The sequence below is a fragment of the Paramacrobiotus metropolitanus genome, unplaced genomic scaffold (assembly GCF_019649055.1).
Source record: "Paramacrobiotus metropolitanus isolate TYO unplaced genomic scaffold, Prichtersi_v1.0 Parri_scaffold0000033, whole genome shotgun sequence".
In the NCBI taxonomy this organism is placed as follows: Eukaryota; Metazoa; Tardigrada; class Eutardigrada; order Parachela; family Macrobiotidae; genus Paramacrobiotus; species Paramacrobiotus metropolitanus.
In genome coordinates, this window is record NW_026570253.1 from 602,037 (window position 1) to 624,676 (window position 22,640).

The following is a 22,640-nucleotide window of genomic DNA, read 5'->3' on the forward strand; positions in this document are numbered from 1 at the left end:
CTACTTCGTATAAATAATTTTTAAGGCATATGAAAATCAAAATTTCTGGAACTTTTACAGTAATATTATGTTAACCCGGGAGCGCTGACTATCTGAACGAGTGCGAGTTTTTGCTGGAAATCCTGAATTTCCCGGTGAAAACATTAATTAAAAATGGGAACTTTCTGTGTTCTAGTGCTGACCATAGGTCGGCGGTGGTGAGTTCAACCCTGTTCATTAGGCACTAGTACTTATTAAATTAGACTTGAACTGGAAATTCCACATTTAATGGCAACCAATGATTTGCATGGGCAGCGCTGCCATGCATTAACAAATATAGGTATTTGAATTTATATCATGAAAAGAGAAATTACAGCATATGGTTCCTTATGATAAGAATGAACAGACATCATCTCGAACAGTGCTCGTAGATCAGCTTTTAAGATTTCCTAGCATATTTCGGTATCATCACAGTCAAGCGGGACATATAGGTGTAGGTACATTCTAAAACCAACAAAATTATGGTTACGCTGCATAATGAGCTACTTCGATCAGCGGATCATCGGCGGTGCGGTATCGTTCCAGCCCAACCAGGACTGGTGGACTGCCGTTGTGCTGGAAGACTTCCGCGTGTAGGTAGCGTCCGCCGCCCGCTCGAATCTGTTATACACAACGGCAATTTGTTATACAGTGCATAGAATATAATCAGGCACACGATTACGAAATATCAACGTATATGTTCCATAAAATGTCAAATGCTACTCTCAGATGTAAGCTTCTGAGATTTTAATTATTAACAAAATTTTATGTCATTTATAACACACATTTTCTTCAAATTGAAAATTTTAGAACGCGGTTGCCCAGTGAAAAGGTCTATTCCGCGTCCGATACGGTCCAGTAGGCTCTTAGGTTATTCTTTGAATACATATACACATTTCGCTCCACAAGCAAATGACAAAATACTGCCTAAATTATTAATAATTAATAATTTTATTGTAGGAATAATTAAAATTTGAGTGGCTTAAAATAACCTAAGAGCCTACTGGACCGTATCGGACGCGGAATAGACCTTTTCACTGGGCAACCGCGTTCTAAAGAGTTTTTCCGGCAGCGTTTGTCGATTCAGATTTGAAGAGGGAACACGCTGTGTGTTATGGGAAAGTTTGCCGGACATGAAAAACATTTTTTCGTTATAGCTTGTTATAATGTTTTTGTTTTATCTTTTACTTTTTGGGGGAAAAATATAATATTCACAATAGAGTAGAGAACGATAAATGAGTTGATTAGTATTCAGAAGTTGGTGAATTCGTCCGCACATCGCGTTCGTGCTTGCCTTGCTAATCTGCAAGGCAAGATCGATCCAAGACGCATACACGCCCCTAACCTTGAATGCCGTATATAAGCTTCCCTGGACATTTTGTATGCGAAATTTTTCCACAACGAATTCCTGGATGGGTCGACCACTCCGCATCATTATGCCGTCTTTGACCTGTTTTAAATTACACAAATCACCGATTTATCGTACATTCTTTTCGCATTAATGGTGCCGCACCATCGCCTCTATCAGTAATGTGTTATTGTTCATTTGAATGATACCGAATCGTTTGCTTGCTACTGAATCGGACAGGTGGATGGCAATTAATTCATTTATTACTAATAAATACTACGTTATATATGGAGTTAGGTGATGGTCGTACAACTGTACACGGTAAAGGTGACATGCACTGTGTTGAACCCTTTGTTCAAAGGAGACAGTTACAGCGAGAATTCAGAATCTTACACTGTACCTGTACGTCGATATCGTAATATTATTGTATTTTGCCGGACCAGCTTGCATTCAAAACATGTACGTACCTGATCCGCGAGCGCCTGCATTTCAGCCAAAGTGGGTGCGCTAGACATTTCGGACTGGGGAGGCGCTCTGTCGTTGACGGTTGAAATTCTGTCCTGTCCTGTCGGTTGAAATTCCAAGCGGGATCACAGTATCCACCACAGTTTCCGGTGAATTGTTCGAAGTCCTGGAGCACTAGTTATGTTGCGTGAATGGAGCCTATTGTGTACATACTGTGGTTCATGAATTATGATCACAGTATGTATCATATCAGTTTGGAAGGTCGTGATATCGCACGCACGGCTTTGAAGCCGGCTTCACTGATTATTTTACGAAGTTTCCATCGATTTCGCCTGAAGTGGTAAACGAGCATAAGTCCCTGCCGGCAACATGAGCTCGGCTCGCAATGGTTTGCATTTATTTATGACAGAAATGAGAAATATAGCAGATGAATTTAACACAAATTGGATTTTTACTGATTTTATAGTATCAACATGATACATTTCTGTACAGATAAGAGTGCGATACCTATAGTTATCTTTAATTTGGAAGCTGCATAGACGGACGGAAGTACACATACTCACGTATGTCGTTCTTGTCAAGTACACAGTACTTGATCAATTTAGCGAAATATCATCAACTAAAATTTGTGGATTCCGAATTCAGATCGATGCCACTTCAAAAGAGTTTTCGCAATCCCGTACGCATGTATCGTACGAGGACGAGCTTAGTACATATGATAGACAAAAAAACTAGCGAGAGAATCTGATAACCATGCCCGGCCCGTGCAACACGGGCAACCACCCAGGTCTGTCAGTGCTGGTAAATACATCACATTTAATACAAATAATCACCCCAGTATTAAATACCGCACGCTTTATTTCTTACAGTAAAACTTTGACTTTGTAGAACCACATGTGAATTTCAGAGTACTCACTTTTTACCCATTCTGAAAGATTTTTTAATTTTAGTCGGAGTATTTGTCACATCGCTAAGTCCGCTACGAGTGTTTCTTTTTCGCTTATTTTTCTGCATCAGTTTTTCTGCTTCCCGTTGCTCGAGCGCTGCGATTACTTTACTGTCAGTCGCAATAAGCCCTGCTTCGGCGCGCAGATTTAAGTTTTCTCTTTTTCTGAGGACGTCGCTGGCAGGTTCCTCCACACAATTCTCACTCAACGGTAGGCCCGAAACAACGCTGATACTCGTGAAAGAAATCTCCATCGCAGGTGCAGAAAACAAACTGGCAGGTAGCCGTACGTCGGTGATATTCTCAATTTCTCATCGTAGTACATCTCGCCAGATGAATCTTTATATTTAGATGGTAATTTTATAACATTACTATCAAGAGATTGGTTAATTAATGTCAGTCACTGGTTACTGGAAATTTTGCGGAGAACCAATTATAAACAAAGTTATAAACCAAAACAAAACTCGCATTTAAATTTCAATACGAGTGTGCGTTACAGTAAATAGCAGACCGTGTTCAGCTAACGGCTGCGTGACGGCGCGCGGCTACCGCCAGCCTAAGGTGGCTGACAGTGTTGCACAGCACGCAAATGGTTATCAGATTCTCTCGCTAGTTTTTTTGTCTATCACATGTACTAAGCTCGTCCTCGTACAGCTGCAACGCAGTTTTTTACTCGTACTTTACTAAAAGAAACACTACCCGTAGCACTGCATGCAGCAATGGTGTACTGTACAGAATCAGCAAGTGATACCCATTGCCGGCCATCGGTTATTTCATACTAACACAAATCAGAAACGTTTCCTCTTAATGCTCAGGCGATAATAGAGCGATTAATGATCAGATAGATGTGAAACTTCTGTAAGCGGGTCTTCAGCTTTTCTGTAGCGTTCCAGTCCTACCAAAACCGGAGCCGTTTCTTCGTTGGGCTGAAATACTTCCGCGTGCACAAAGCGCCCACCGCCGCCGCGAATCTGTAGACAAAAGAATAATTTGTTTGAATTACTGCTTGTCAAGAGCAGCACATCGTCAGTCGCTACAATTGTAGATGAAACTCTGCTTATTTTATTAAACTGTGAGAATTATACAATAATTACAACGACGTTCATCGCAAGAATTCCATTATAAGAATCAGACAAACTTACTTTGAACGAAGTGTAAATTGAGCCTTGTATTCGCTGTGACCGCGACTGCACGACAACGTATTCCTGAAGTGCACCTGTTCGCTCTTCCACACTTGATCGCACCTGCAACCAACATCGCTATTTTTAATTACTGCATTTATACACATGCAAGTGTCCAGTGTCCAGAACGATATGAATTGTGAACCCTGCACCAGAAACGTTCACGTTATTTCGCTACAGATTTATACCCATTCTGCTGTCCTTGATTACGAAGTGTTAAGTAACGGTACGAATATAATTCTGTATGGCACTAGTACCTGATCGGCAATGGACTGATCTTTGCGCTGCGTCGTCATAATAGTTTCCGAATATACGCTAAAATTTACTGACGATCTAAATTCATGAACCGCAAAGTGCGGGTGTATGTATGTACAGAATAGCACAAGGACAAGACCGTTCACGTGTTCTTCTGTTGGTGAGGCACTGTTTTAAATAATTCCACTATTATACAAAATCCGCTAAATAACGTTTATAAAATGGATGTTGATGCACGAGTAAATAGGTAATTCAAACACCGAGAAGGGAAACTGAAAACCTGTCCTGCCATCATTTACCCATACCGCACACGCTTTCAGCAAAGCAGAATCATGGGTAGTTGCACGTATGAACAGATAAACAGCTGTGAGAAATGCTTTACTTGTTCGTCAACTTTTCAACTTTCAACATAGAGGCACTGTTACTGTTTTTACTGGTTTCATCAAAGAGTTATCTTAAGAAATGCACATGTACCGGTAAGCACAAGACCGCACCGTTCTACCTCGTCAGCGGGACGAATTCTGCCGTATCAAGAACAATCTCTCCGCATGCTACAACTAAAAATCACGAATACTTCGTGTAAAAGAAAATTCCCAAGATTTACGTTAGTGAATAAATTTCCACAAGGCATCAGCAGTACAACCAAAGCATACACCACGAGTGCGAGTACAAATAAAACCTGATTAAAAACCACTGTTGTGTTTCCCCATCGCGCTCCTTTTGGTCAACACCAGATACGGCCCACCATCCGGCGCCTGTGCGCGTCTACGCGCTCTTCTCAGCTGAGATCGGCTGCTGCACCACCACCAGCATCTCCCCGCCCTTGGTCCCCAGAGCCTCACGCAGGAAGGTAATAACGGCGGCCTCGTTACCGATCAGCAGGGGCGCCTTGAATTTGGAGTCCAGATTGTAGAAGACCATGCGTTTTGGCTCGCGCCCGGCGGCTGCCGGATGGGAGGAGGGCGGCGGTGTTCCGGCCACGCTGACCGGCCGGATGCTGATCCAGTGTCGGCGTCCCAGCGGCAGTTTAAAGGAACCGATACCGTAATCGTTGGGCAGGTTCAGAATCAGCCCCACCACATTCGACAGGTCCAAGCTCGACAGGTCACTGCAACAGCGAAAAGTGCTCCAGTATCATTTAAAACACACCCCTTCCTAGGATATTACTATTCCAATCCAGGTAACTACCATCAAACAGGATCAATATAACTAAACACGATAAATACAAGGGTGACACTATTGCCAACCCAAACACCCCCATTATTAATAGCCACCGCTTTTCCACACCCCGTTAATTATATGCACCCTTAAACAAGATTAATATAACTAAAATAGGCTAAAACACAAGTAAAACAAGATAAATATAATTTTGATCAGCTTTAATCGCAAAAGTTATCGCCAGAAGATTAATTTATTAATTATCCATATATATATTCTGTACAGTAAATGCAGCTTATCCCATTAAACATCAGACGGAGCAGTGTACCAAAACTCGTTAAATTACCACGCACAGACAATCTCTAAAATTAACAACTGAAAAGAGTAACAAGTGGAACCGCTCAGGCTATTCAGATAAACAACTCCCAGAATTCAATTAATAACATTTCAAATCTAATAACACTCGTTCAGCAGAATTCCTTATTACACTATTATTATTACTATTCCTTATTACACGTTACACCTTACCACCATTACGATGATGCTGTGTTATTCTATACCTACTGGCATGTTTGTGACGTTAAACAATAAGAAATTTTAGTGAAGGAAGTGAATATCAAGTTAGAGAGTTTTAAAAAGACCCAAACCAAAGCAACGTGAACACTTGAACTTTAGAGGATGTTTTAAAAAATGACTTCGGACACAGAACAACCGACAACCGCATTTCGTAAAGGCGTTGGACAAATTGATTAAAAATCAATTTGTCCAACGCCTTTACGAAATCGTTCGCAAAAGACTAAATTAAAATCAACAACCAAAAATGTGGGCCACAAAACAATCCTGCGTTTCGCCAAATCTTGAAATGTCCAGAGCTACAAGAGCCCTAGAATTCAGTCAACCAGAAGAGAGCGTGCTAATAACGCCACAGCACATCAACCACTTACTACAAGAAATCACCCGTACTCATTATGAGAAAAGAATATTTACAGAAACAATTCCTGTTCAATTTGCATATCGTAGCCTGGAAAACTACTTATTTTTGCAAAGCCCCCGAAACACAGAGCAATCTACTGTACACACCGATTTCGTAAATAGACAATAGTCAATACAATGGTAAATCCTAAACCTACACCAAATCGTTTTAATCCACTCACAGTTTCAGCAGAAAAGTGCAGAAATTATGCCTTCCTATACAAGAAATAATTAATATCAATCGATGAGTTATAATACATAAGCAAGATCGTCCAGACTTCAGCGTAAGTATTTCAAAATCCCATAGGTAACACACTTATTTTGTAGAAATAAAAGAAAAACAACCTGATGATCACAAACTTAGAAAGGGTACAAAAAAAGCTGGTACACAAATCAAAATATCAACCGTTAGATCAACCGCGAAACCGTTAACAGTAAAACTGACAAAAAGCCCCCATTAAACTCACGCGGATCACAAAAGAGAGGCTGAAACTGGATTTGGCACTGATAAAGACACAAACACTAAGGGAAGAAAACCACAAAAAAAGATTCCTAAAATCGAGAATTCAAAGAATACAATAGATGATCAGTCTGCAATAAACTCGGACATTCTGACTGCATCCCGTGGACGAACGTTTCTAACTGTCAATAATGTTCGTCCACGTTTCTGTGACCGTCTATAGCAAGATCACGTTTATTTACTAACAAAGCGAAACTCACTTGCGTTTATCCCACCAGATGGCTTCACAGTTGCGCGACTGGACCGCCACCATGACGACATTGACATCGTAATTCCCGAATCCGAAGAAGGATCGGTGGGGATTCGTCCATCCCTTGGAAGGAGTCAGTCTGCACGCGCAGCAAGGTGAACAATGAGCACGCTGTCATGGATAAACGAACACACCAGCACTCACCTATCGCAGATCTCGTCTAGGGATTTCTTGGAGAAGCACGGCTCTCCGAAGAGATTGTTCAGTGCGTGCATGGCACAGAACTGCTTCACTTGATGCTCATGATACACTTGCGGATGACTGCGTGAATCCATGCTCCCAACACTTCAATGTCCTTTATCAACAATGTCTTTGAAGTCACGGTACACGGGTAAGTCGGGGATGGTCATGGATCAAATTCCAGTGGATACCTTCCTTGCGAGAAGATTTCCTGGTAACTTGGAGCTGGGTACTTGGGAATCAGTACTGCTCCAACTTAACACTTGAAACGATTAAACTTAAAGTTAACTCAAACTTCACAGCATAATTTTTAAACGTTCACACACTATCGTAACGGTAACTTTGTCAAAAGTAGTGACTTCAACTACGCTACTCAGTACTCTAACTCCACAGTGACTTCATAGTGCATTTATATTTCCAATTCCAATTTACTGGCAGTAGATTAGTAGTGCACATCCATGATCAATTGATATCTAGAGTAGGGACTTACATAAAAAACAAACTGGGAAACTGAAAAATGCGAAAGCAAATAAAGGAAATAGCACAAACGACTAAAAACTGCATTTTTTCAATTTCATCATAGGTATCACGCCACGAAATGCCATGCTGCGGAAGACGTACGTAGCGTTGTACGCGTACGCGTATGCCATCAGAGCGCCGTACAAAAGAGGTGCTTTCTATTTACATTTTACGTGTACCCCGCTATTTATCGTTTATGTTTTTATTACGCGTTTTTGTTACTGTTCGTCAGTTCGTGCTCTCTGATCTTCCAGCTCTATAGTTTTGGTTACAATTTTATCCAACAGGAGTTCCATCGCTTTCGAGACTACAGTAACCACAAGTGACAAGTCCTGTTCAAATTTATGACTAACGTGAGTCCTTATTATAATCTTTTTAAAAAAAGTTTGCAGTACTGACATAAATTTAATATTCCCTGACTGTGGGTTTCTCTGCAGGCCTGAAGTTTAAGTCCGCTTTCGGTTGTCTGTCGAGAGAATGTCTTCGAATGGCCATGGTGTGAGGCAGTCACGCAACCTGGCGAACTTCGTTCGTCGCCAGCAAGAATGGTTGGCATCCGAGCAGCATCGGCGCAATGCTGACTTTATCCTGCGCTCCAACGATGGTAAGAAATTCCCGGCCCACAAATTCCTGTTGATGGCCCATTCGCCCGTTTTCGCGGCGATGCTAACGCACGATACGAAGGAGATACAGCAGGGACAGTGTGATTTGTTGGACACCGATGGGCAGTGTGTGGAGGTGCTGCTGGATTTCCTGTACAGTTGCGGCAGCATGGGCAAGATCACCGTCCAAAATGCTGAGAAGGTGCTGGTAATGGCGGATAAGTACCAGATTGATGATCTGTGCAGTTCGTGCGAGGTGGTACTGGCGGGAAACGTTGCAGCGGAGAAAGCCATGCATTATCTGATACTGGCCAGCCGACACCGTTTGCCGGTACTGAAAGAGGCTGCACTGCGTGTCATCCCCAAGAATCTGGCCAGTCTGCTCAAGGGAAACGAGCTGGAGAAGGTGTGCCAGTCGGATCCGGAAGTAATTCGCCTGATTCTTGAACACTGCTCCAAGAAGATGCGCGTCGTGGAACCCGCGCCAGTGACGGCGCCGCTCGTTTATAAAGTGAAGCCGAATCCCCCTCCCAGCTCCAGCAGCGAATCCGATTCCGATTATTAAAGTGATTTTAGGAGTGAGGAAAATAACCGATTGCAGAACGGGTTTTTTTTATCTGTAGTTCGGTTGTGTTTTAGTAGTAAGTCAGTAACGTATCTGCTGAAATACATCTTCCTAAATACAGCTGGTGGTTTTGTTCACGCGATTTTTGCAGTGGTTTTTTGTACTTGCATTCGGTTCGGTATTGGGTAATTGTTGTTGTGCGATAATACTTATGTGCGAATATCTATATATCTTATTTCTTAACAGTTGGAACACCTAATTAAGGTTTTATTAGAAATTGAAATGTTGATACTGCATCGGTTCTGTAAAATGGTACTTTGTTTCAATCTGTCTGTCTGTGACTTCCATTCTTCCAGTACTTAATTCTGCCGATTCGTAAACGCTTTAACAGTACTTACGGGTATCTGCATTACAAAGCACACGAATGATTCCGTTCGGTATGTACAATTTTAACGGGCACATAGGGCATTAAAGTCTGGCGCTAACATTAACGATAATATCTGTAATAACATCCTTTCAGTTTAAGAAACCTTTTATTATTAGACATTTGTACGATTAACAATTAATGGCTATCATATCTGCGGTAATATGTAATACAAAGATTCTGCAGCAGCACGCGTAGGTTCACCTGATATTACAGCGGCATCCATCGAAGTTTTCTGCAACAACGACAACGCTGCATATTTACGATGGAAAAATATCACAATATCCGAGGCGGCCACAAACTGACACTTTCTCTATTAACTGGGCAAACATCTTTCCATTTACACAACCATAACCGGCAGGCCGACAAGCAACACTGACGCCAGCAGAATCAAGACATTCCCATGGAAAGTGGCCGCCGCATTGCCGCCGCCCGATTTGGGCGCGGCCGTTGTTCCTGCTGCAGCCTTATCGGTGGCAGCCCCGGCTGCGGGTTTATCGGTAACCTGCTTGCACACTTCACTGATATTGACATCCTTCGCGTTCACCTTCTGCGCTCCGGACACGCAGGCCACATTGATGTCACAGTTGGCGTACATCAGCGCGTTGATTTTGTCCTGCAATGCCCGAGCGGTGGCGTTGAGGCTTTTGCGATAATTCTGCACCGAGGTCACCGCGCTACAGTCGCAGGGCAGCTGTGTATCGGCATTGGCCATGTCCATCCGCAGGCACTTGAAGTTGCTGCTGTTGACCAGAGTGTCAGCGAATCCCGCGTTCATCTTCTTCAGTTTGGGGAGGTTGGACAGGAACAGTGTACTGAGCGCGGGCAAGCCGTCGAAGGTGGCCGGACTGAGGCTTTCTATCGGCACTTTGTCCAGGGATAATTTGGTCATGTTGACCAGTCCGTCGAAGGCGCTGTCGGCATTGGCACCGATGTCGGTCCCGGTCAGTTCCAGTGTGTCGATCATATTTATAACGGAACCGCCGCTGCTGACGGTAAAGATATCCCGGCTGAAATACAGACAAATCATACTATTCTATATTATTGTTTTTGGATGATAATAATACATGATTAACAATTATTACTACAAATGACAGTTCACAGTGATATTAATATAATTTTTTCTCAGCTACAATCTTATGGCATTAACCAAACTAAAATTTTCAGTCATATGTTAAAGCACCACTCATACTAAAAAAACTTTAATTAAATTAGACTTTACCAGTTGTAATGATAATGACAATAATGACATTACAATAATATTTATGATTTACTCGTTTATACTGTGAGACTCTTATCTACACATATTTACAAGTGCAATAAGCTGATTAGTTGTTAGTGGTTAGTGGTTACCCGCTCGTCGAAGGGTGGGTGCATTTACGAAGTGTGTGCTAATTTTAAGATCGGTAGCTCTATCAATTACCGTTATGGTGTCGGAAACAAATAATTTTTATAATCACTGATAATAAATAATTTTATAATTTCTTATTTAAAACAATAAACAAACAATTACAAGTACCTGAAATTCAGAGCACCGCCGATTAAGCGCAGATGTATGGGATTCGTGTTAACATCCGCGGTGGTCACCATAGGCTTATTTTTGACAAAGTAATCCAGCGCGCTGGATACATCCGCATTTGATGCATTGTTACAAGCGATCCTTGTGTACGCATAACAGCCCGACACCAGACATTTGGATCCAGCGGGCGACAATTGTTCCAGCACCTTGCACGAAGGGTCATCATCTTTCGGGACGACTGCCGCAGTATTCACACTGGCGGCGGGCAGCACGACAACCGGCGCGGCGACACTGGCAACAGCCGGATTCGACTGGGCACTGGCCGCGTGCAGGAAGAATACTACCGATAACAATACTAGATACATTTCTGGTATATACCGTGATAAAGGTCAGCGATTAGGAAAAGTATAATTTATGGCTAAATCGTGTGCGCACAGCGTTAGGGCGGATATAAAAAAATGCACATACAGTTCTTGGCACCGAAGGTGGATTAAACACCGATCGTCACATGTTATATAAGCAGTGGTACATTTTTGGAATAATTCACTACAGCCGTCTATTATTATGCCGGTATGTGTGGTAAACATGTACGCACCGCTCGGTGCGTACCGGGAATACGGCTCGTTATTATTGTCCAATTACGCCTGAGGGACAATATGATCGACGTGTTTTCTAACAGCTCCACCGGTGGAAATTTCGTCCACTGCGTAGATCACTTATTTTGTGTTTGGAAGGATTGCTGATTAGCAATGAAAAAATGGCTAACAGTTGACAGTGTATTCATTGGAAGACTTATGTGCCGCAGGGCAAAATTATAATATTAATATATATATGCTGATGTAATCCATCGAAAACAGCGTACGACATTTTGTTTAGAGATATCATGTCCACATGTAGTCAGCGAAAAAATTGGAATTTTGCATTGAGAAAATTTGGAAATTCTTAGAAAAAACGCTTCCACCTGAAAATACTTGGTAAACGCGATTTCTCATGCTATAGAATCGTGTACAAATGCCACAGAATCTGGTTATCATATTTGGATAAAATCGGGCAATTTCAGTAGTGGGAACAACTGATTATTTTCAGATAATACCGCTACACGCAGTATTTTATGGCGATGGCTTGTACAGTCATGCGACATTGCCGGCCGATTTATTATAATTTTTTATTTCCTTCGGAATGTCAGTTTCGGTTGTTATAAAAAATATAACTCAAATCAATTCCGAAGTTCCGGTCAAATAAAAACTGAAAGAAATTCAGCGTTTAGTAATTTTGAGCAACAATAATAAATTTCTTTTAAAAAATGGATGCTGTTAACGAAAATGATGAAAGGCAGTGGCTACTCGGTTTCAACGTCGGTGCGGTACAACGCCGTCTAAGTCGTTGGGGTTGTATAAGAGCGCTCCTTCGCGAAGACGACGATATAATTCACGCCGCAATAATCGGCGTTCCTTGACCGTCTTCTCCATAAAACCGCGATTTTCATGAGCACGCCGAATAAGGTATGGCAGCACCTCGTCCACACTGCCGTACGGCACGCACTTCACAACATTGTAGCCGTTGTGAGCTAGAAGGCAGAGAAACTAAATTACAAGTAACTACTTCTTGAATGATTCTTAGTTTTGCTCTTCCAGCAACTCTATAACATCAGTTTTTGTCATCTTAACAAAATAGTTCCGGTGCAGAGTGAAATTTTCTGGACTTGGCTTGCTTACCTAAAGTAAAGGAGAGATGATCGCACATTCCCAGCAGCTGCCCAAAATACAACTGCTTCGTTTTCTGTGGAATGTTTAGTGCGCGAATCCTACGACATAATTACGTATTATTGTACGCGTTGTCGGAAAAAGCAGTCACGCGCGCACTTATCGATAGCCCATCGGACGGTATGTTCATTATGCCCGGCAATGACGATGTTGGCTTTGCCGGGTCGTTGCAGCATGTCCTCCAGAATGGCACTGACCACCTTCTCGTACATCCGGCTGGTGGTCTCGAAATCCGGATTAATGGGATCAGGATAGCCTAGGGACTGCGCACGTTCCCGCTCCTAATTACGGGAAGATGATTCATATTAAATGTCGGCACAAGAAGCTCTAAAGGTTGCTTGTGATGTTGAAAAGGTGTATATCTAATATCTACCAAAACGATGTATGCGCCGCGCACAACTTTGGCTCCGAAGAGAAAACCTTCCTGCCTACTGAGTTCCAGATGCGACATCATATTCACATGGGCATCCTACGAAGGAAATTTCATAAGAAAGAAATGAATTTATAAAGAACGCCACTACACGTAAATATAGCAAAACCAAAAGCGCGTGTAGTTTTTTACTTTTTTCTTAGACACGCAGTACAATTGCGAAGTATTTCGACTTGATCATACTTGAATTTCCTGGAATGTGTTTGTATGATTTTTATGTAATGTTTGTATTTGTAACATTTTAACAATAAGGGAAGCAAAAGAATCGTACTCGTAAATAACATTGGTACGTGTTGTAAATCGTCGGCTTCTCTTTGTTGTAGCGCCGCATTAATTCCAGGGAGAAACGTGCAATAGCCGGCTGAAAGTAGCTCTGTTCAGCATCCACCAAGATGCGCATTTTTTTGCGGAAGGCATGCTAAAATCAACGGGGGAAAATGATCTATTTTGCCGGCAGACGCTAATTGATGTATCAGTATTACGCGCTCGTACCTCGGCGATGGTATCCATGCGCCGAGCCAAATTATGCGCATTTTCGCGCTCTTCATCGGACAAGAACTGACCCGAGGCGTTCCCGGGAAGAAGAGACATCTGATCCAGCGACATCTTCCGGTCGAGAATATCCCGCCAGTTCAGACTGTCGATCACCCTACATACGAAGGCCAAGTAATTACAACCGAAAATTACTTACTCGACAACAGAGCAAGACGGGCTGCGTAACGATATTGCACACTGGCTTGCCTTGCCTTTTTACTACCGTAGTACCGTACTTGCAGTCGTAGCATCGCTACTACGTTTTACGCTCGTCGGCTACCAATATTTTGTCAGCACTACAGACTCTGTAGGTTGTAGGGGTTACTCGGATAACAACGGTACTCGTACTGCAGATAGTGACCCAATGTTCGTATTTTATTTATGGCGCTGTTTTCGCTGCATAGAAATATTATATGATTGCTCATTTATCTTTCTTTTACTTACAATTAGTACCGTGGTAGTACTTATCTATTTTGCGGATATCATTTACAATTATTTCGATGAATAAAACACAGAAACATCAAATGACTTTAATTTAATGCTTTCCCGAATGCAATTATAAAATCTTGTTTATAATACGAATATGTATGACTATGTAATGGAACACCTGTTGCTACTCTAATCGTGCTTATATATATGGATACTGGCTACAGATACAGTACGTGTCTTTTTTATGCTTACGCAAGGAATATGCAACATATTCGCGGCTGCATTTGAAAAAAGAACTACGGTAATTTCGACTGAACCGACTTGAAATGTGCAGGATATGCAACATACATGTCATCCCGCGTAGCCAGTCCCTTCAACCACGCCTGCACGGCAACATTTCCGAGATCGTGACCTTTCTCCACCAGCTTGCGCTTCATTTCGTCCATAGGAATATTCAGTGCTGTGACGGGCAGCGCTGCATCCCGATCCAGCAAGTGGTTGATAAACATTTGCGACTTGCGGATAGCATCGCTCATTGCCGTCTGCACAAATGAGAACAAATTTAATTACGTCATCAACAACATTTTCGCTTTAAAAGGATGTTTTATACCACAAAAATACAACAGAAGCATCTACAATAAGCATCACTTTTTGGCTGTTAACGAAAAATATTTTTGAAATTACAGATATGTTACCAGCTATACCACCTCCTTTTCGTAATTGAACACCATTGTTAAGTACTAAGTTACCGTTATTACTATTAACAGTGCTTTAAGATGCAGGTATTTGTACGTAATTAATGTGCGAGTGAAAAGCAATGCAATTAATGTGCAAAGCAGTTACATGTGCGAGTAAAAAATGTAACAAAAATGTGGCGACGTAATAATACGTATCAAATGTAGTACTATAAGAAGCGCGAAAATCGGACCAGAGTTTCCGGCTTGGCTAACGCGGTGACTTTGATGGCGGCGAAGCCCTCGCCATTCGTCACTTCGGCCATATCATCCACGCATTTCATAAAGTATCGCAGGTTCACATCGCCGGCATCCTCCTTTGGTTCATGCTGAACCCTGTGACATGAAATCAGAATTCATTTCGCTACCAATGTTAACTGATGAACGGAAAAGTCCACGAAATCCATACATAATTCCTGATTTTTTCTGTTGGCTTCCTTGTTCATCATCTTCCACGGCGTAGTTCAGAATGATACTGGCTCCGAAACGGCGCATTCTGGCTGTAAAAACAAATTGCGGCACTTTAATCGAACGATATGCAACTATCTGTACATACATACTGTACAGATACAAACCGCTGCTTATGTGATATTCCAAAAATTAACGGTGGAGGTAAGTACAGTACTTGAAAGTTGAAACCCGAATCTCAGATCTCAAACGAAAGGGTTTTTCTTACCAATGAGCGGACGGATTTCATCCACATTTTCTCCCGCGACAAACTGACCATAAAATGTCTTCTTCATTACACGATTAAAAAGTTTCGGACCCAAGACTTTTCGTCCGAATTTTATCAGCTAAAAGAACAAGCAAAATATTTAGCTGCACTTAAAAATTTATATAAGACGAATATTAACTTAATTGATGTTTTATGATTATTACTGTTATAGACAGAATTTTCACATTATACTGTAATCCTCGGTTGTACAACTTGTACTCGTACTTATCGTCAAGTATGGTTACGTATTTTAATCATATTAGTAGCCTGAAACAGAATTGAAAAATCCGGATGATCAAGTCTGATTAGATGCCGAAAAAAATAAAATACCCTTCTATATAAATCGAATAAAATTATTCATTCTGTATAACTGTGATTACATAATTATGAATTCTACATATGACTGTCAACTATCAAGCAAAATCAACTAGAGTAGTGATACTAGAAGATGAGTGTGATTAATTTCCGGTCGAAAATTTTCGTAAAAAGGAAGAATCTGTTAAACGAGCAAAAACCTCAAGGAGCACCTTATCGCTGCTATCAACAAGGAATTCGTGCTTGCAGAAGCTCAGCACCATCCACGAGCGGAACACTTCCCACGTCGTCCGGCTTTGGTAGGCCAATTTGGGATCATCAAACTTTACATTTGCCGTATCCGCATGACTACGCGTATGCTCTACCCTACTCGCCGCTGGCGCCGATATCGACACACACCGCACACCACCAAGACTTGTTTTATTGTACACCCGCAACATCTCTCCGCATCGGCCCGACATTTTGTGCTAATCTGTATCCACAATCAGCAAAGAGACTCTTTTCGAGAAACACACACAGATTCCCGCGTTCTGCCAATCCACACACGGCACTCAAATTAACAACAAAATGAGAAATAAATTCCCGAGAATGAAATATCGCAAAAACAAACAAATTCCCGAGAGATGGTAGCGGAAGAGAATTCCAATTTCTCAGATTAATCCGCAACAGTTCAAACAAAATTCTCCAACACTGACAACATGCAACCCCGAACTGGAAAGACGATGATTATGACACACCCATTTGGAAACGCTCCGGGAGAACTCTACACCGGCCAATAATCGCCCCGGGGCTGATATGACCACTGTCCAGATAATAAGCGCCGTTTCAGCTCCGCACCCAATAACCGGCGCTCCTTGGCTGTCTTTTCCAGGACACCGCGATTCTCCAGTGCCCGCCGCGACAGATACGGCAGCACTTCTAGGACTTCACCGTACGGTACATACTTGTAAATACTGTAGCCCGCTTGGCCTAATTAAAACAAAGTCACAAATCAGCACGAGTGCATCCGGGTTCGAATTGTTTAATAGGTAGTGTACTAAAAGCAGCCTCACAAGTTTTACCGAGATTGAAACTGATCTGATCGCACATGCCGTACAGCTGCCCGAAGCAAACTACCCGATCAGCTGGCTTGATACCGAGTTCCTCCATCCTGCCAAAAAAGATAAATTTTTCCACATTTGATTACACAATTTCTGCTATATGGGTGGCCAATAAATGCAGCCGGTTTCAGCTAAAATGTCAATACACCCAGCGGTTGCACGGTGTATGTTTAATTAGCGTTCACACATCGCATTTTCAACACTGCGGTGAGCGTAACCATCTTCAAATGCTTCGATAAGGACAAGGTCACATTTTAATCCAGAAATGTGATCGAACTAAACGACCGTGTTCGAAAGATAACCGTTCTATCAATTTCAATATACCATTTAAAACAGACCTATTGAATACAGAATGTTCAGAAACGGATGTAATGACTGAATGCTAATAATAAGTAATTTCTCATAAACTTTCTTATACAGCATTTACTTTCATATGCAAACCGAAAAACCATACCAACAACCCAAAGGAACGAATCGTCGTTCCTTAAACTTCCTTTCTTTATCATCAGTTAAAAATTTATTAACTTCGAACAAATATTAAGTAGCACGTAAAACATTTTTCGATTGTTACCTTCCAGCAATGATAAAACAACTACATCCCGTTTAGCAACCACATATTACATAAAACAACTACAATCCGCGGCAATACGGTTTTCGAAAAAGGTGCGGTTGCCGATAGCAATATGACAAGTTCCTGGAACATGCAGCCGCCCAGACTCCTTATAAACTCTTTTAAATACTTAAATACTTCTTAGAAATACTTCTTATAAATTTAATATATGTATTATTTTAAAATGCACTTGCGCGGAAAGAATTAGTAACTTCCTCTACCTAACAAATTTTCAATTTCTACCTTAAAGCACATTCATGATAGCACCTTCATACTACATACAAAAGAAATATCACAGCTCACTTTTTAACTGTAAATCGCACGGTGTCCTCATTATGGGTGGCCATCCTGTCAAAAATATCATAATTTACATTTCTTCGGCGCAAAAACGCATAGACCGATCGCCACTAACATGATGGCAACTTTTCGTTCGGCAATGCCGCGCGCCTTCACTTCTTCCAGCGCAGTCGTGACGACCTTTTCATACATTTTCGTAGTTGCTTCGAAATCAGGATTAATAGGATCGGGATAACCTAATGCCGCCGCTCGATCGCGTTCCTTGAAAGTTAACACATCAGTAAAACAGAAAATAAGAAGACACTATGGTGTCTATAAGCTGCAAGACGAAACTGGTTGCACCTGTTTCATGTATGCTCCTCGAACAATTTTCGCACCGAAAAAGAAATCTTCCTTGCGACTGAGCTCAAGATGAGTTATTATCATACGGTACGCATCCTGTAACAAAAATCGTTTTCTGAAGTCATGCAAGAAAATGCAGAAGCGCAAAATACCGGCAGAAATCCATAAAACTGTGTTTTGAAACATTACCGATGGATTACCTTCAAGTAGCACTGATACGTGTTGAATATGTATGCTTTTTCCCGATTGTATCTTCTCATTAATTCAACCGTCAAACGACTGATGGCCGGTTGGAAGTATGTTTGTTCTGCGTCGATCATCATCCGTACTTCCTTCGATATGGCATGCTGTACACACAAAGACAGTAATTATTAATGAAAGTCTTCCAATATACCGTCCATAACAAACCTCAGTAATGATCTTTAATCGACGCATCATATTTCGGAACATCTCTTCGTCTTCAGGGGTAAATTTGGAAATCAGGGATTTGAACTGTACTCCGCCCTTGATCGGCAACGGTACACGGAGCAACCGGTCAAACTGCTTAGCATTGTCAATAAGGTCACCCCACTCGAACAGATCCACCACACTAATAAGAAAAGGTGATACCCAAAGAATTATTAAAGTATCAAGAAATTTACACAAACAGCTTTCGTATTTTGGTTCAAAAAACTAAACAAAATAAGTTTCAAGCAATGATCCATAATATTTTAAAACGGATAATAATATTATATGAAAAAAATGGCTCATAATGGATCAAAATGGATCATAATATTATTATCACATATTATGGATCATAATAAGTCATCCGTGTGATCATTCTGAAACCGCATAGCAAACCATTAGCAAACTCAAAAACAACGGAATCCACATAAAAAATTAAAAACTACTTAACTATACAGTACAAATAGAATTACCCATCTTTGTTGGTGTCAATGTGAGATAACCAATCCACCACTTCCGGCTTATTCAGATCGACCCCTTGATGCAACAAACGCTTCTTGAAATCTTCAACTTTAGTTTTCCTTAAAATAATATACTCTTCCAGGTCAGGGTATCCCAATATTTGATTAAAGTAGCGGCGAGATTCTACTAGAGCTGCCGATAACCGCATCTGTAAAAAAAACACCAAGTTAATTTACCGGGCATCGAAATTAAATGAACTGCTGCAATTCTAACATATTTCAATTATGTAGTTATTACGGTACCAACCAGAGGAATCACAACTGTAAGCTTGTAAAAATTTACCACCTCCACATTCTCACCAAAAGCTCTGGTCGACCCAGAGCCGTTAATTTGATAGCCGCAAACCCGGTACTGTGGGTTGTGCCGGAAACGGCGTCGATGCACTTGAGAAATGTTGCCATGTTTTTCTCGCATTGTGCTTCGTTCTCATACAGATATGTGCGAGCGCTAATAACATCGCGGCGACGATCTCCGAACTGTTTGGAAGGAACGTACTGTTTTAGTGGCTGTGAAGACGAATCTGTAAACACAGGCGATATTAGCAGCAGTGGCACTTCACGCTGTTCCTCTCGTGAACGTACCCCCGGTAGATTTCTCCACTGCCGTCGGTACAATCCTACCAAACAAGTAGTTATTAAATGCAAAATAATATAACCCATGTATTCCACGCAAACTTGCGAAGAAATAACATTGCAATTTTGCCAAGCAAAGACAACAGCTCTCTCGACATGTAATTTTCAAAGGAGGCAAAAAAATCTAAGTACTTTTAATTAATAATGGACTAAAAAGGACTTTAAATTAATCTAACACAAAGCTTCTTGTACTTCTTAATACTGCAGGAAATGCATATCAAGCGTAATCTGAATTAGGTACAGTATTTTAAATCTCACCACGCACTGGCTACCTTCCCCAAAGTCCTACAGTAACTGTTCCAGCAAACTGCCGGCAATCTCGCAACCTTCACACAACCATTTGCTGAAATGAGTGAGTATTCATCTCATTTACACACAGTATGTACTCGGACTAACGGAAGACGGATAACTTGAAAATCATGTGATCGTCAATGCAAAACAACCCCCCCCCGTTGAAAAGCGGCGTTAGCAAAAGGACATATTCATGCATTATAAAATTTTCTGTTTTAAACACCACTGAAATAAAAGACAGAAATATACAGAAACATATATGAACGCTAGCAACAGTAATGTCCTGTATTTCATAAGACCGAAAACGTACTGTACATATATACTGTCACTGTATATATAAAACCTGCATATTGTATATTGTATAAAACCTGGAAAATAAATCAAGCCAAGGTACTAACTAGTACTCGTATAGCTTGCAGAAGGCTACCCGATTATCAATCATCGACTGGTACGAACGATGATTCGATCGATAATAACTGATCAAACTTCCGCACTAACGCGAAATTAACCGATTGCATGCAAAAAATCGTCCCTTTCTCAATTTCATATCTAAATAGCCGAAGTTGCACTGCTTTTCGAGGTGGATGCTGCACGCTTCATCCAGCCTGATTACATAACGCACCCCACCATTCCAATCATACAAATCTTTATCAACAGCCGCGCCCTATCACAACTGTATTACGCTACGGAGACAAACAATATATACGTCATCACTGACTTCCTCCCGGATATTACAGTATTTCTCACAGTGAATAGGTGCACTCGTGTTTGATTACGCAACGCCCGTCTTTCCCGACCACTTCAGGACAATCATGCGGAAAAAAGGGGCGGTCTTACTTGAATTCCTGTTCCACAGCCGTCTCGGTTGGGACGTCTTCTTCCGCACTGTAATCCAGAATGGATTTCACTCCAAACTGGCGCATCCTCTCCACTGCGGGTTTGATCTTCTCCGGATCTTCACCCGCCACGAAATGCCCGTAAAATGTGGATTTCATGATTTTTTCGAAGAGGCGTTTGCCCAGAAATTTTTTCCCCAGTCGAATGAGCTATATGTGAGAAAAAACTCAACTCACCATCAGAGTACAAAAAGTGTACTCAAAAACAGCTGGAAAATATTCGCTGCTAAACCATAGCCACAGTCCACAGATATGTAGAATTACTGGATATGTATGCAACTGTTGCATTTCAGAAAAAATAAATCGAAAATTACTATTAGAAACTGAAGCCAGATTAATTAACAATTACTATTGATACCAACATAGCTTGTTGAATTTGTAAATTTCTTTAAAACAAACAGTTACATTACTAACAAAATCATTCACAAAACGGTATGGAAAATAAATAAGTAAACAAAAAATTGTCAAGACAGAAAGGGGGAAGCAATCAAGAAATAATTTAAACGATTACTGAGCGGAAAAAAATCAAAACAAATTAGCGAAGCTATCGAAACACCCGTTTACTGAATTTATTCGTCGAACCTTGGGATTATTATCCACCAGCCAGGTGATGCGGCACAAATTCAGCACAAACAACGCCCGAATGATTTCTCCCGTGGTCTTACTCTTGTAACACTGCTGATAGTTCTCAAACGTCAGATCAATGGGATCCCGACTAGGCGGCGACGGGTACGTCGGAGTCCAGTGGGGATCGGCACGTTTGGCCAGAATATCAGGGCTGACATTGTTGCTGTCCTTATCCTGCACCAGCATACCCGCACTGACAATCTTCCCCGAGGCATCCTTGGGCAGATCCTTGATCTTGGGAGCGATACGCGACGAGAAGCAGACGCGCTGCAGGTGTTGCGCCTGCAGACAGCGTACGCGAAATAGCATGGTTGTAGTTAACGCTTTCTGACGGAGAGGAAAATCACAACAGCCTGCGGTCCGATTTCTGTCCGGATGATTAATGGGTTCGACGTTTTTTCCACCGTAAAAAAGTCAACAACACGTTCTCGAATCAAATTTTGATGGCACGCGAATATTATATACGCACTACTCTCTCAATACGTATGGGGCTGACTCGAACCTGCCAGCGTTCTTTTCTCAAGCTACATAGAATACGGCTAAAAATACACAGTAAAAAAGCTATAAAAAGATAACGTGTCGTTGCTTTAACAGACGTCATTACGCAATAGGAACCGACTTTCGCTGTGACTCACCGTAGCCACGCCGTGTTTTTCGTCCAATCAGGAAATGGGCGGCTGCGCAGTACAAGTCGGGCCGCCAAAATACAATAAAACTGTGCGAGCATTTATGATTTATCACAAAATTTAATTAATAATACTACAGTGTCATCACTTTCATGCTGCATACTGTCAGGTTGATCTGTTTACTTCTTTTGAATTTTTTCAAGCGTCCTAAAACGCCTAAATTCAGATTAAAAGCAAGAAACGATTTACATCTGCACGTTGACGTTTATTATGAGAACTGATACTTGTGCCTAATTTCAGCCTAAAAATATGGAGAAAATAAAAATCCGATGTTTTGGATCAGGTGTTATTTCCACTCCCGAGTGCCAAAATGTGTAATTTGACTAATTTCACGTTACTTAACTAGTTTGT

At 41.4% G+C, this 22,640-nt stretch overlaps 6 protein-coding genes across 7 annotated transcripts; 1 reads left to right on the forward strand and 5 right to left on the reverse strand.

The window, feature by feature from the left end:
• Positions 1–316: 316 nt before the first annotated feature.
• On the reverse strand, positions 317–2,234 carry LOC129589106 (uncharacterized). 2 transcript variants are annotated; one of them, XM_055483637.1, is made up of 3 exons: positions 1,834–2,234; positions 1,313–1,468; positions 317–639 (listed from the first exon to the last, which is right to left on the reverse strand). In XM_055483637.1, exons 1-3 carry the CDS (start codon positions 1,879–1,881, stop codon positions 505–507), a joined length of 339 nt encoding a protein of 112 aa, XP_055339612.1. In that variant the 5' UTR covers positions 1,882–2,234; the 3' UTR covers positions 317–504. The 2 variants fall into 2 exon arrangements, with proteins under 2 accessions (XP_055339612.1, XP_055339613.1); XM_055483638.1 differs by having other exon boundaries at positions 1,364–1,468; positions 1,834–2,181.
• A 2,340-nt stretch (positions 2,235–4,574) lies between these two features.
• Positions 4,575–7,852, reverse strand: LOC129589046 (josephin-2-like). Its single transcript, XM_055483523.1, has 4 exons — positions 7,784–7,852; positions 7,258–7,555; positions 7,064–7,192; positions 4,575–5,321 (listed from the first exon to the last, which is right to left on the reverse strand). Exons 2-4 carry the CDS (start codon positions 7,386–7,388, stop codon positions 4,979–4,981), a joined length of 603 nt encoding a protein of 200 aa, XP_055339498.1. The 5' UTR covers positions 7,389–7,555; positions 7,784–7,852; the 3' UTR covers positions 4,575–4,978.
• Positions 7,853–7,927: 75 nt separating this feature from the next.
• Positions 7,928–9,299, forward strand: LOC129589049 (protein maternal effect lethal 26-like). The gene is made up of 3 exons (XM_055483525.1): positions 7,928–7,963; positions 8,100–8,165; positions 8,250–9,299. The coding sequence occupies exon 3, from the start codon at positions 8,290–8,292 to the stop codon at positions 8,977–8,979; it is 690 nt and encodes a 229-aa protein (XP_055339500.1). The 5' UTR covers positions 7,928–7,963; positions 8,100–8,165; positions 8,250–8,289; the 3' UTR covers positions 8,980–9,299.
• Positions 9,300–9,622: 323 nt separating this feature from the next.
• LOC129589048 (uncharacterized) lies at positions 9,623–11,476 on the reverse strand. Its single transcript, XM_055483524.1, has 2 exons — positions 10,923–11,476; positions 9,623–10,413 (listed from the first exon to the last, which is right to left on the reverse strand). Exons 1-2 carry the CDS (start codon positions 11,285–11,287, stop codon positions 9,744–9,746), a joined length of 1,035 nt encoding a protein of 344 aa, XP_055339499.1. The 5' UTR covers positions 11,288–11,476; the 3' UTR covers positions 9,623–9,743.
• A 568-nt stretch (positions 11,477–12,044) lies between these two features.
• Positions 12,045–16,585, reverse strand: LOC129589007 (proline dehydrogenase 1, mitochondrial-like). The gene is made up of 11 exons (XM_055483462.1): positions 16,055–16,585; positions 15,489–15,606; positions 15,222–15,312; positions 15,007–15,148; positions 14,427–14,620; positions 13,608–13,764; positions 13,387–13,533; positions 13,059–13,154; positions 12,785–12,966; positions 12,638–12,726; positions 12,045–12,489 (listed from the first exon to the last, which is right to left on the reverse strand). The coding sequence occupies exons 1-11, from the start codon at positions 16,301–16,303 to the stop codon at positions 12,272–12,274; spliced, it is 1,683 nt and encodes a 560-aa protein (XP_055339437.1). The 5' UTR covers positions 16,304–16,585; the 3' UTR covers positions 12,045–12,271.
• LOC129589006 (proline dehydrogenase 1, mitochondrial-like) lies at positions 16,248–22,148 on the reverse strand. The gene is made up of 12 exons (XM_055483461.1): positions 21,559–22,148; positions 20,918–21,126; positions 19,739–19,773; positions 19,457–19,677; positions 19,109–19,305; positions 18,600–18,780; positions 18,392–18,538; positions 18,192–18,287; positions 17,965–18,110; positions 17,856–17,900; positions 16,904–16,992; positions 16,248–16,811 (listed from the first exon to the last, which is right to left on the reverse strand). The coding sequence occupies exons 1-12, from the start codon at positions 21,910–21,912 to the stop codon at positions 16,606–16,608; spliced, it is 1,926 nt and encodes a 641-aa protein (XP_055339436.1). The 5' UTR covers positions 21,913–22,148; the 3' UTR covers positions 16,248–16,605.
• Between the last annotated feature and the right edge of the window lie 492 nt (positions 22,149–22,640).

Excerpts from the sequence above, each read along its gene's own strand:
- LOC129589106 (XM_055483637.1), bottom strand. The coding sequence starts at position 1,881 with ATGTCTAGCGCACCCACTTTGGCTGAAATGCAGGCGCTCGCGGATCAG. Across the intron at positions 1,469-1,833 it reads TGCAGGCGCTCGCGGATCAG|GTCAAAGACGGCATAATGAT; the intron begins GTACGTACATGT and ends AATTTAAAACAG. Across the intron at positions 640-1,312 it reads TTGCCTTGCAGATTAGCAAG|ATTCGAGCGGGCGGCGGACG; the intron begins GCAAGCACGAAC and ends TGTGTATAACAG.
- LOC129589046 (XM_055483523.1), bottom strand. The coding sequence starts at position 7,388 with ATGGATTCACGCAGTCATCCGCAAGTGTATCATGAGCATCAAGTGAAG. Across the intron at positions 7,193-7,257 it reads CTAGACGAGATCTGCGATAG|ACTGACTCCTTCCAAGGGAT; the intron begins GTGAGTGCTGGT and ends CTGCGCGTGCAG. Across the intron at positions 5,322-7,063 it reads ATCTGGTGGGATAAACGCAA|TGACCTGTCGAGCTTGGACC; the intron begins GTGAGTTTCGCT and ends TCGCTGTTGCAG.
- LOC129589049 (XM_055483525.1), top strand. The coding sequence starts at position 8,290 with ATGTCTTCGAATGGCCATGGTGTGAGGCAGTCACGCAACCTGGCGAAC.
- LOC129589048 (XM_055483524.1), bottom strand. The coding sequence starts at position 11,287 with ATGTATCTAGTATTGTTATCGGTAGTATTCTTCCTGCACGCGGCCAGT. Across the intron at positions 10,414-10,922 it reads GGCGGTGCTCTGAATTTCAG|CCGGGATATCTTTACCGTCA; the intron begins GTACTTGTAATT and ends TCTGTATTTCAG.
- LOC129589007 (XM_055483462.1), bottom strand. The coding sequence starts at position 16,303 with ATGTCGGGCCGATGCGGAGAGATGTTGCGGGTGTACAATAAAACAAGT. Across the intron at positions 13,765-14,426 it reads CTGGCTACGCGGGATGACAT|GGTGATCGACAGTCTGAACT; the intron begins GTATGTTGCATA and ends CTTCGTATGTAG. Across the intron at positions 13,534-13,607 it reads GCATGGATACCATCGCCGAG|CATGCCTTCCGCAAAAAAAT; the intron begins GTACGAGCGCGT and ends CGTTGATTTTAG.
- LOC129589006 (XM_055483461.1), bottom strand. The coding sequence starts at position 21,912 with ATGCTATTTCGCGTACGCTGTCTGCAGGCGCAACACCTGCAGCGCGTC. Across the intron at positions 19,678-19,738 it reads AGTGGAGAAATCTACCGGGG|ATTCGTCTTCACAGCCACTA; the intron begins GTACGTTCACGA and ends CTGTGTTTACAG. Across the intron at positions 18,781-19,108 it reads ATTGACACCAACAAAGATGG|TGTGGTGGATCTGTTCGAGT; the intron begins GTAATTCTATTT and ends TTTTCTTATTAG.